This window comes from Borostomias antarcticus (assembly GCF_949987555.1).
Source record: "Borostomias antarcticus genome assembly, chromosome: 26".
Classification (NCBI taxonomy): domain Eukaryota; kingdom Metazoa; phylum Chordata; class Actinopteri; order Stomiiformes; family Stomiidae; genus Borostomias; species Borostomias antarcticus.
Window position 1 is genome coordinate 5428301 of NC_140259.1, and position 12830 is coordinate 5441130.

General features: G+C 60.3%; 1 protein-coding gene across 1 annotated transcript; it reads left to right on the top strand.

Moving 5' to 3' along the window:
- Positions 1-1673: 1673 nt before the first annotated feature.
- On the top strand, positions 1674-12307 carry LOC311326192 (ATP-sensitive inward rectifier potassium channel 8-like; the record flags this gene model as incomplete). The annotated part of the gene is given in 7 exon segments (XM_084459059.1): positions 1674-1806; positions 1809-1917; positions 2023-2084; positions 2087-2115; positions 2118-2146; positions 11158-11607; positions 11806-12307. Coding segments are annotated over 7 exon segments (1314 nt in total).
- Between the last annotated feature and the right edge of the window lie 523 nt (positions 12308-12830).

Below are 12830 nucleotides of genomic sequence, written 5' to 3' on the forward strand. Positions count from 1 at the left end.
GTATTATCTAAAACATGTTCTAGGCCTCTGTACTAGAATAATAGCACAGTACTAGAATAATAGCACAGTACTAGAATAATAACACAGTACTAGAATAATAGCACAGTACTATAATAATAGCATAGTACTAGAATAATAGCACAGTACTAGAATAATAGCACAGTACTAGAATAAAAGCACAGTACTAGAATAATAGCACAGTACTAGAATAATAGCACAGTACTAGAATAATAGCACAGTACTAGAATAATAGCACAGCTCCAACCTCCTGTCCTCCAGACTCTCTGTTACAGCAGGAACTTCACCACTACCAGTCCACAGCAGGCGCACAATCACACACACACACACACACACACGCACACACACACACACGCACACACACACACACACACACACACACACACACACGCGTAGACTAGGCTGTCTTTGCCACAATGATGTTGAAACCAATCTACACCCTCCTGTCAACCTAGTGTAATGTAACACGTGTCCCTGCATGGGTCCATCTCTCTCTCTCTCTCTCTCTCTCTCTCTCACACACACACACACACACACACACATACATACACACACACACACACACACTTTTACCGACCCTCTCTCTCCCGAGCTATATCTTCACCCCTCCCTCACTTTATCTCTCTCTTTCCCTCTGTTTCCCTCTGTTTCTCACTCTCCATCTTCATCCCTCTCTCTCTCCTCCTCTCCTCTGTCAAGGTGAGCTGGTGTCTCCGCTCTGGTGGTTAAATGACTTCATATCAGGAAAATAGAACTGCCATGAGGTAGATGCTGATCCTGGATCAGACTATTCTCACCTTTATCATGTGAGGGGAATGTTTATAACTGACCATACATCTGTTATTAACGTACTGTTTCTCTACTCTGGTCTGAACCACGCCCGGTGGCTGTTACTATAACCAGAACACCCTCCCCCTGTAAGCCTGTACAGTACCTATGCACATACTTGTTGCACTTCACATTATTTCACAACAAAAATGTTTGGTTAATAAACCTTGACTTTTCTCCTGTGAATGCATGTTGAATGATTATTACTTATCACTTATTATGTTTTTAAACTATCTTTGTCATCATAGACTTTTGCTGTCTTAAGTGTATATACTTTATGTGATTATATAATACCCTGGTGTTTTTAGTATAGACACAGAACATCATACAGTGTGCCTACCTTTTTGTTTTGTTTTTACACTTGAACTGATAATAAAATGGCTTTAAATGACAGACAGTCATGGATGTCCCGCGCTGATACCTGACCTACTTATTTTAGTACATTTTATTAAATGTATCTTATTCACATCAAAATTCTAGACAAAACCAAATCCCGAGTGAAAGACAGATCCGTGTTTTCCCAGCTCGTTAAGTGATCAGGGGAGCAGCCCCCCCCCCCCGGACAGACAGCCTACGTCAATAGAAGTTGGGATGCGCCCGGTGGACTGGGAACGCTCCCGTGTCGCAATCCTCCCAGAGAGAGGACCGAAGACACCGCTGGGGTTCCCACAAAGACATTAACATAGTTTTCCGGTTGAAAAGATTGTTTTGGCACCTTCTCCGAAGCATGTTCTCCCGCAGGTGACAGAATTAGCCGAAACTTTGGACAACTCCAACAACTATCCGTCACACTTTATCTAAATGCGGTGACACGCTGCTGTGAGACCATGTTGGCGAGAAAGAGCATCATCCCGGAGGAGTTCGCCCTGCCGGGGCCCCTGGCCTCGCGGGTCCCCAGAAAGCCCGTCTTCAGAGACCGCGTGAACAAAGCGCGCTTCATCGCCAAGAGCGGCTCCTGCAACCTGCGCACAAGAACATCCGCGAGCAGGGCCGCTTCCTGCAGGACGTGTTCACGACGCTGGTGGACCTGAAAGGGCGCTTCACGCTGGTCATCTTCACCATGACCTTCCTGTGCAGCTGGCTGCTCTTCACCATGACCTTCCTGTGCAGCTGGCTGCTCTTCACCATGACCTTCCTGTGCAGCTGGCTGCTCTTCACCATGACCTTCCTGTGCAGCTGGCTGCTCTTCACCATGACCTTCCTGTGCAGCTGGCTGCTCTTCGCCATGGTCTGGTGGCTCGTGGCGACCTGGACCCCAACCGCGCGGCCACGGCGTGGAGCAGTGCGTCACGAGCGTGAAGTGAGTGATCAGTAGTGATCAATAGTTTAGAAACGTGCTCAGTAGTAGTCAATACTTTATAAACAATAAAGATGTAAGGTTTAGGTTGCTGACTGTTGGAACTGCTCTATTGCAGAGTGAAATTATATATTCCTTTCATGAACGCGCACACAAACATTTTTAGCCTACTACTTAGCCTGGGATCTTGTTGTCCAATATGTTTGTCTGTGATTAGAGCGCTTTAATTCATGTTGAGACGTGAAGTCAGATTATCCTACCCCCATAGCTCAGAGGCTGAGATAGGAGCTGATCCAGGGTCAGGGTTAGAGAGGACCCTGGTTATGATCTCTGTAGACAGACTGCTCCTCTGACATGTCCCCCCCCCCCCCCACTCTCTCTCTCTCTCTCTGAATCTTCCTCTCTCTTTCTCCATTCTTCCCCCCTCCTCCTCCCTCACTCCCCTCCCCCCTCCTCTCCTCCACCTCCCTCACTCCCCTCCCCCCTCCACCTCCCTCACTCCCCTCCCCCCTCCTCTCCTCCACCTCCCTCACTTCCCTCCCCCCTCCTCTCCTCCACCTCCCTCACTCCCCTCCCCCCTCCTCTCCTCCACCTCCCTCACTTCCCTCCCCCCTCCTCTCCTCCACCTCCCTCACTCCCCTCCCCCCTCCACCTCCCTCACTCCCCTCCCCCCTCCTCTCCTCCACCTCCCTCACTCCCCTCCCCCCTCCACCTCCCTCACTCCCCTCCTCCCTCCACCTCCCTCACTCCCCTCCCCCTGTGAGGGTTTGGTTTTGGGACCCAGGCGCAACAGGAAAGGAGGAGGCAAGGAACGGTAAAGCCCGGAGGGGCGATTTAATAAGATCAAAAAAGGGGATGTGGTAGTCGTACAGCCGATGGTCAGGCAGGAGCGTGGTAGTCGTACAGGCGATGGTCAGGCAGGAGCGGGGTTGTCGTACAGGCGATGGTCAGGCAGGAGCGGGGTTGTCGTACAGGCGATGTTCAGGCAGGAGCGGGGTTGTCGTACAGGCGATGGTCAGGCAGGAGCGTTGTCGTACAGGCGATGTTCAGGCAGGAGCGGGGTTGTCGTACAGGCGATGGTCAGGCAGGAGCGGGGTCGTACAGGCGGTGGTCAGGCAGGAGCGGGGTAATCGTACAGACGTGGGTCAGGCAGGAACTGGAGAGATGAGGAAGGGAGGCAGGGTGAGTGAGAGTAATCACAAACGGGGAACGGGAAAAACCACTACAAAATACGGGTAAGGAGATTGTAGGCTAGGCTATACTTTACCACAAGAGTATTATGGTAAGATCTGGCGATGAGTGGAGTGTAGACCAGGTTCTTGTAGAGGTTGAAGGTGATTGCAGAACGAGGGACAGGTGTGGTGATGATAATTGGGAACCGGTGAGTAGAGCCGCGCCAGCGTCATCGTCGGAGACGAGCGCGCCGTTCTTGTCTTTGCGCACGGGCCGATGTGCTGGGCATGTCGGGATCCGATTCTTCGTCACCGGAGAGGGAGGAGACTGCCGAGTCCGCGGAGCTGGCCGGAGACGGGGAACGCCCGGCAGTGGGGGGAAACTCCGGAGAGCCAGAGCGTTGTATGCCCGGGCTGATGCGACGTGCGGTAGAGCCAGTAGGACGCCCCGAGCGCGCAGCGGGCCCAGAGGGGAGAGAGGGAGACGGTTGTGGAGGCGAGGGCATGCGAGCCGTAACAGGACCCCCCCCCCGAGGGGAGCCACCTGGCGACCGACCGGGGGCGTCAGGATGGGCCCGGTAGAAGTCCCGGAGGAGAGACGGGTCCATAATGAGCTGCCTGGAGATCCAGCTGCACTCCTCGGGGCCGTACCCCTCCCAATCCGCCAGGTATTGGAACCCCCGACCCCGGCGGCGCACCTTCAGCAGCCGCCGAACCGTCCACTGGGGATGCCCGTCGACCATCTGGGGAGGCGGAGGAGCTGGGGCAGAAGGCATGAGAGGACTCGAGGAGACAGGTTTGACCTTGGACACATGGAATACAGGGTGTACCCGCATGGAAGCAGGGAGCTTAAGACGGACCGCAGCCGGGTTCAGGACACGGTCGATCTCGAAGGGCCCAAAGAAGCGCGGAGCCAGCTTCTTGGAGGGGACCTGGAGCGGAAGATCAGCAGTGGAGAGGTAGACACGTTGACCGGGCCGATACGCCGGAGCAGGAGTGCGGCGGCGGTTGGCACCGCGGCAGGAGCGCTCGTTGGAGCGGAGCAGGGCCCTGCGGACCTCCCTCCAGACACGGCGACAGCGGCTGAGGTGGGCCTGGACGGAGGGGACGGAGGCCTCCGACTCCTGGAGAGAGAACAGCGGGGGCTGGTACCCGAGGGATGACTCAAACGGAGACCTGCCAGTGGCAGCGCTGGTCAGGGCATTGAGGGAGTATTCGACCCAGGGCAGGTCCTTGCTCCAGGAGGTGGGGTGGAGAGCCGACACACAGCGGAGAGCGGACTCCAGGCTCTGGTTGGCCCGTTCGGCCTGGCCGTTGGTCTGCGGGTGGTAGCCAGAGGAGAGGCTGATGGTGGCGCCTATCTCCTTGCAGAAGGCCCTCCAGACTTGGGAGGTGAATTGAGGCCCACGGTCCGAGACAATGTCTCCGGGGAGACCGTGGAGCCGGTAGACATGCTGGACGAGGAGCTCAGCTGTCTCCGCAGAGGACGGGAGCTTGGGGAGCGCCACCAGATGGACCGCCTTGGAGAACCGGTCCACCACGGTGAGGATGACCGTGTTGCCCCTGGAGGGGGGAAGACCGGTGATGAAGTCCAGGGCGATGTGGGACCAGGGACGGCTGGGGACCGGGAGAGGACGCAGGAGGCCAGCCGGGGGCTGGTGGGACGCCTTGCTGCGGGAGCAGACGGGACAGGCGACCACAAACTCCCGGACGTCGGACCTCATGGAGGGCCACCAGAACCGTCGGCTCAGGAAGGAGAGGGTGCGGTGAACCCCGGGATGGCACGCAAACCGGCTGGCATGGCCCCACTGGAGCACCCGGGACCGGACCGAGTCCGGCACGAAGAGCCGGCGAGGAGGAACGTTGGCCGGACTGGGTTGGGCGCGTTGGGCCTGCCTCACCACCGCCTCAATGTTCATAGTGATCACCCCTACGACACGCGAGGTCGGCAGGATGGTCTCAGGCTCCGCGGGGGGCGCCTCGGGCGCGTGGAGGCGGGACAGCGCGTCGGCCTTGGCGTTGCGGGAGCCGGGCCGGAAGGTGAGGGTGAAGTCGAACCTTCCCAGGAACTGCGACCACCGCGCCTGGCGGGAGTTGAGGCGCTTGGCCGCCCGGATGAAGGTCAGGTTCTTGTGGTCCGACCAGACGAGGGTGGTGTGTTCCGCGCCCTCAAGCCAATGGCGCCACTCCTCCAAGGCCCCCACCACCGCCAACAACTCCCTGTTCCCGATGTCGTAATTCACCTCAGCCGGGGTGAACCGGCGGGAGAGGAAGGCACAGGGGTGCAACTTCTGGTCCTCCACTGACTGCTGGGACAGAACAGCACCGATGCCGGTGTCCGATGCGTCAACCTCGACCACGAACTGCCTGGAGGGGTCAGGATGGAGAAGGACCGGAGCGGTGGTGAAGCGCTCCTTGAGCGCAGAGAAGGCGGCGCTGGCAGCCGGTGTCCAGATGAACGGACGCAGGGATGAGGTGAGGTGGGTGAGGGGAGCTGCTACCCGGCTGTAGTCCCGTATGAAACGGCGGTAAAAGTTTGCGAAGCCAAGGAAGCTCTGGAGTTGCCTCCGGGTAGAGGGTTGAGGCCATTCAACCACGGTCTTGATTTTGCGGGGGTCGGGTCGCGTCAGGCCTCCCTCCACAATGAGCCCCAGGAACTCCACTGACGCGGAGTGAAAGGTGCACTTCTCCGCCTTGATGTATAGGCGGTTCTCCCGGAGACGCTGGATTACCATGCGGACGTGTTGGACGTGCTCCTCAGCGCTCCTGGAGAACACAAGGATGTCGTCCAGGTAGAGAACCACAAATACGTCCAGCATGTCCCTGAGCACGTCGTTCATCAGGGCCTGGAAGACGGCGGGGGCGTTGGTGAGGCCGAAGGGCATGACGAGGTATTCGTAGTGGCCACGGGAGGTCTTGAAGGCGGTCTTCCATTCGTCCCCCTCACGGATACGCACCAGGTGATAAGCGTTTCTGAGGTCCAACTTGGTGAAGATGGTGGCACCGGTGAGGGGTTCAAAATTGGAGCTCATGAGGGGGAGTGGGTATTTATTCTTCACCGTGATGTTGTTGAGCAGCCTGTAGTCGATGCACGGCCTCAGGTCTCCTCCCTTCTTCTTTACAAAGAAGAACCCCGCTGCCACCTGGGAACGAGATGGTCGGATGAGGCCCTCGGCCAAGCACTCGGAGATGTAGGTGTCCATGGCAGCTTTCTCCGGGAGGGAGAGGTTGTAGAGACGACTGGCTGGGAGAGGGGCGCCAGGGTGGAGCTCGATGGCGCAGTCGTAGGGTCGATGAGGGGGAAGTGTGCGGGCGCGCTCCTTACTGAAGGCCTCCCCGAGGTCGTGGTACATCAAAGGGACCGTGGAGAGGTCAGGAGGAGCGGGACGGGGCCGGTCAACCCGAGTGGAGGACTGAGCAGCTCGGAGGCAGCGGGCGTGGCAGGTGGTGCTCCAGCTGAGGATGCGCCCCGAGCTCCAGCAGACATGAGGGGTATGGAGTTCCAGCCAGGGCCTCCCTAAGATGAACGGAGCGTCGGGAGAGTGGATGACGAAGGGGCGGACGTTCTCCACGTGGTTACCCGAGACTGTGAGAGTGAGGGGCAGGGTCCGGTGCGTGATGGGACCCATGGGATGGCCATCCAGGGCGAAAGCCGAGAGGGGCCTCTCCAGAGGGGAGAGAGGGAGCGCCGCTTTGTGGGCGAACTTGACGTCCACGAAGTTCTCGTCGGCACCGGAGTCGATGTGGACAGGGACGGAGAGCGTGTGCCCCTGCCAGGCGAGGGTGACAGTGAACCTGGCGGCACGGGTCCGGGATAGGGGATGGATGAGCCGGCTTACTCGGTACCCCCTGGCGAGTGAGCCTACTCTTTTTGCCGCCCTGGGAGGTGCAGAGGAACAGGAGTCGACGGCGTGCGCTGGGCTAGCGCAGTATATGCATAGTTCGTTCTGTTCCCGGTGCTCACGCTCTGCAGGAGTCAGTCGGGTCCAACCCAGTTGCATGGGTTCCTCTCCAGCGGTGTTTGGGGGGGCGAGGGAGGCCGGGGCAGGCCGAGAGAGACCGGCAGAGGGAGGCGGAGACGGTCTGGGTGCGCTGTGGTGTTGGTGCGCCCGCTCGCGCCTGCGTTCCCGGTGGCGCTCGTCTATGGCTATGGAGAGGGAGACGAGTTGGTTCAGGGTCGCTGGTCTGTCTCCTCCAGCCAGGCTGTCCTTCATGGCGTCCCCCAGACCCCGTCGGAAGGCGCTGTATAGGGCAGACTCGTTCCAGGAGCAACGGGCAGCGAGGATGCGGAACTCCGTGGCGTAGTCCGCTACTGAGCTGGAACCCTGGGTGAGGGCGGAGAGAGCAGCGTCCGCGTCCTGTCCGTGGACGTCGTGGTCGAACACAGTCCTGAATTCTGCCACGAAGGCGGTGTAGTCCTGCATGTAGGCAGCTGCGCCCTCGCGACCCGCCATGACCCAACGGCGAGCCCGTCCCGTGGTCAGGTTGGCAATGTAGGCTATCCGAGCCGACGCAGTGGAGTACATGCTTGGCTGGAGGTCAAACACGTACTCACACTGCATGAGGAACTCCCGGCAGAGGGTGAACGTCCCGTCGTAGAGGGCCGGGGAGGCGAGATGGGGCTCCCGGTTTGGTGGAGCGGTGGGGTTCAGGAACGGAGCCAGGCGGGCACTGACCGCGGTGACCTGGTCGGACAGGGTGCAGACCAGAGTAGCGAGGCCCCTCAGTCGCTCGTCCTGGGCGTGCTGTTGGGCGGATACCTGCGGCAGTTGCTCAGCTTGGGTCCGTGGGAGGGCTTGGAGTAGTCCGGGAGGTGCACGTCTCTCCTCCATGTTGGCTGGGTCCAAACTGGCCAGATCTTACTGTGAGGGTTTGGTTTTGGGACCCAGGCGCAACAGGAAAGGAGGAGGCAAGGAACGGTAAAGCCCGGAGGGGCGATTTAATAAGATCAAAAAAGGGGATGTGGTAGTCGTACAGCCGATGGTCAGGCAGGAGCGTGGTAGTCGTACAGGCGATGGTCAGGCAGGAGCGGGGTTGTCGTACAGGCGATGGTCAGGCAGGAGCGGGGTTGTCGTACAGGCGATGTTCAGGCAGGAGCGGGGTTGTCGTACAGGCGATGGTCAGGCAGGAGCGTTGTCGTACAGGCGATGTTCAGGCAGGAGCGGGGTTGTCGTACAGGCGATGGTCAGGCAGGAGCGGGGTCGTACAGGCGGTGGTCAGGCAGGAGCGGGGTAATCGTACAGACGTGGGTCAGGCAGGAACTGGAGAGATGAGGAAGGGAGGCAGGGTGAGTGAGAGTAATCACAAACGGGGAACGGGAAAAACCACTACAAAATACGGGTAAGGAGATTGTAGGCTAGGCTATACTTTACCACAAGAGTATTATGGTAAGATCTGGCGATGAGTGGAGTGTAGACCAGGTTCTTGTAGAGGTTGAAGGTGATTGCAGAACGAGGGACAGGTGTGGTGATGATAATTGGGAACCGGTGAGTAGAGCCGCGCCAGCGTCATCGTCGGAGACGAGCGCGCCGTTCTTGTCTTTGCGCACGGGCCGATGTGCTGGGCATGTCGGGATCCGATTCTTCGTCACCGGAGAGGGAGGAGACTGCCGAGTCCGCGGAGCTGGCCGGAGACGGGGAACGCCCGGCAGTGGGGGGAAACTCCGGAGAGCCAGAGCGTTGTATGCCCGGGCTGATGCGACGTGCGGTAGAGCGCGTAGGACGCCCCGAGCGCGCAGCGGGCCCAGAGGGGAGAGAGGGAGACGGTTGTGGAGGCGAGGGCATGCGAGCCGTAACACCCCCCTCCTCTCCTCCACCTCCCTCACTCCCCTCCCCTCCCCCCTCCTCTCCTCCACCTCCCTCACTTCCCTCCCCCCTCCTCTCCTCCACCTCCCTCACTCCCCTCCCCTCCCCCCTCCTCTCCTCCACCTCCCTCACTTCCCTCCCCCCTCCTCTCCTCCACCTCCCTCACTCCCCTCCCCTCCCCCCTCCACCTCCCTCACTCCCCTCCCCCCTCCTCTCCTCCACCTCCCTCACTTCCCTCTCCTCTCCTCCACCTCCCTCACTCCCCTCCCCTCCCCCCTCCACCTCCCTCACTCCCCTCCCCCCTCCTCTCCTCCACCTCCCTCACTTCCCTCCCCCCTCCTCTCCTCCACCTCCCTCACTCCCCTCCCCCCTCCTCTCCTCCACCTCCCTCACTCCCCTCCCCCCTCCTCTCCTCCACCTCCCTCACTTCCCTCCCCCCTCCTCTCCTCCACCTCCCTCACTCCCCTCCCCCCTCCTCTCCTCCACCTCCCTCACTCCCCTCCCCCCTCCTCTCCTCCACCTCCCTCACTTCCCTCCCCCCTCCTCTCCTCCACCTCCCTCACTCCCCTCCCCCCTCCACCTCCCTCACTCCCCTCCCCCCTCCTCTCCTCCACCTCCCTCACTCCCCTCCCCTCCCCCCTCCTCTCCTCCACCTCCCTCACTCCCCTCCCCCCTCCTCTCCTCCACCTCCTTCACTCCCCTCCCCCCTCCTCTCCTCCACCTCCCTCACTCCCCTCCCCCCTCCTCTCCTCCACCTCCCTCACTTCCCTCCCCCCTCCTCTCCTCCACCTCCCTCACTCCCCTCCCCCCTCCTCTCCTCCACCTCCCTCACTCCCCTCCCCCCTCCTCTCCTCCACCTCCCTCACTCCCCTCCCCCCTCCACCTCCCTCACTCCCCTCCCCCCTCCTCTCCTCCACCTCCCTCACTCCCCTCCCCTCCCCCCTCCTCTCCTCCACCTCCCTCACTCCCCTCCCCCCTCCTCTCCTCCACCTCCTTCACTCCCCTCCCCCCTCCTCTCCTCCACCTCCCTCACTCCCCTCCCCCCTCCACCTCCCTCACTCCCCTCCCCCCTCCTCTCCTCCACCTCCCTCACTCCCCTCCCCCCTCCTCTCCTCCACCTCCCTCACTCCCCTCCCCCCTCCACCTCCCTCACTCCCCTCCTCCCTCCACCTCCCTCACTCCCCTCCCCCCTCCTCTCCTCCACCTCCCTCACTCCCCTCCCCCCTCCACCTCCCTCACTCCCCTCCCCCCTCCTCTCCTCCACCTCCCTCACTCCCCTCCCCCCTCCTCTCCTCCACCTCCCTCACTTCCCTCCCCCCTCCTCTCCTCCACCTCCCTCACTTCCCTCCCCCCTCCTCTCCTCCACCTCCCTCACTCCCCTCCCCCCTCCTCTCCTCCACCTCCCTCACTCCCCTCCCCCCTCCTTTCCTCCACCTCCCTCACTTCCCTCCCCCCTCCTCTCCTCCACCTCCCTCACTTCCCTCCCCCCTCTTCTCCTCCACCTCCCTCACTTCCCTCCCCCCTCCTCTCCTCCACCTCCCTCACTTCCCTCCCCCCTCCCCTCCTCCACCTCCCTCACTCCCCTCCCCCCTCCTCCACCTCCCTCACTCCACTCCCCCCTCCTCTCCTCCACCTCCCTCACTCCCCTCCCCCCTCCTCCACCTCCCTCACTCCCCTCCCCCCTCCTCTCCTCCACCTCCCTCACTCCCCTCCCCCCTCCTCTCCTCCACCTCCCTCACCCCCCTCCTCTCCTCCACCTCCCTCACTCCCCTCCCCCCTCTCCCCTCCCCCCTCCTCTCCTCCACCTCCCTCACTCCCCTCCCCCCTCCTCTCCTCCACCTCCCTCACTCCCCTCCCCCCTCCCCCCTCCCCCCTCCTCTCCTCCACCTCCCTCACTCCCCTCCCCCCTCCTCTCCCCCCCCCCCTCTCTGTCCCCCCTCCTCTCCTCCACCTCCCTCACTCCCCTCCTCTCCTCCACCTCCCTCACTCCCCTCCCCCCTCCTCTCCCCCCCCCCCCCCCCCTCTCTGTCCCCCCCAGGTCCTTCACCTCCGCCTTCCTCTTCTCCATTGAGGTGCAGGTGACCATCGGCTTCGGCGGGCGCATGATCACGGAGCAGTGTCCGACCGCCATCGCCGTCCTGATCGTGCAGAACATCGCCAGCCTCATCATCAACGCCATCATGCTGGGCTGCATCTTCATGAAGACCGCCCAGTCGCACCACCGCGCCGAGACGCTCATCTTCAGCCGGCAGGCCGTCATCGCCGTGCGCAACAACCGCCTCTGCTTCATGATCCGCATCGGCGACCTGCGCAAGAGCATGATCATCGGGGCGGCGGTCCGCCTGCAGGTGGTGAGGAAGACCACCACGCCCGAGGGCGAGGTCATCCCCATCCACCAGATCGACGTGCAGACGGAGAGCGACCTGGCCAGCAACAGCGTCTTCCTGCTGGCGCCGCTCATCATCTGCCACGTGATCGACAAGAACAGGTGAGGTCAGACGCCGGCGGACATGCAGACACAGAGAGACAGAGAAGGTTCTCTCACCTGTCTGTCCTCTATGTTCCCTTACAGATCAGGAGGTTATGAGACAGGAGGTTAGGAGCAAAATTGTGTGGAAACATGATGGCGTTTTAAAAAATGTGCTTCCGTTAAAGTTACATTGTGTTTGATCTGCCCCCCCCCCAGTCCACTCTACGACCTGTCGGCCATGGAGCTGCAGTGCAGCGACCTGGAGGTCATCGTGATCCTGGAGGGCGTGGTGGAGACCACGGGCATCACCACGCAGGCGCGCACCTCCTATGTGTCCGAGGAGATCCAGTGGGGCCATCGCTTCGTGCCCATCGTGGCGGAGGAGGAGGGCGTGTACTCGGTGGACTACTCCAAGTTCGGCAACACGGTGAAGGTGGCCACGCCCCGCTGCAGCGCCCGCGAGCTGGACGAGAAGCCGTCCATCCTGATCCAGACGCTGCAGAAGAGCGAGCTGTCGCACCAGAACTCGCTCCGCAAGCGCAACTCCATGAGACGCAACAACTCCATGAGGAAGAGCGCCGGGGCAGGGGGGGCGGTGGCCAGCGGGGGCGCCATGAGGAGGAATAACTCCGCCCTCGCCGTGCCCAAGGTGCAGTTCCTACCCTTTCCTCACGAGGGCGGCGGCATCGGTGGACCGCAGAGCGTGCCGGTCACATGACACGAAGCCTTACATGACTTCCCATCATGCAACAGTGGCTCAGCTGGAGCTGACCCTGGCCCTGTTCTCTGCACTGTTTCAGCCAATCACACGTCAGTTTCAGCCAATCACACGTCACCGCCACGCATGAAACATAGCTCTATTATGCCTTTGTTGCTGGATGTAATTTAAATTACATGCATACTTCCTGTGACACGCGTCCTTCCGTTGATGACGAGATTGAGGTTGAGTATCCTGAGCTGTAGCCTGAGTTCCTCACCGGCTTGGTCACTCTGAAGCAGATAGATATTCACTGTGTTCATAGTTATCCATGTGTGTCCACAACTGTCTGCTCTTCTCTGTTCACCTCACATTCCTTTTGTCTCACTTTCAGCTGCTGAATTCTCGACACATCATCAAAACATGAGGATTTGTGATTGTTTTTTTGTTAAATGTGACTAAAGAATATATTGTATTATTGCCACGGAGACAACATACGGTACATACTGTAGCCATACGTAGCTTCAAGTGTTCACATAGTATC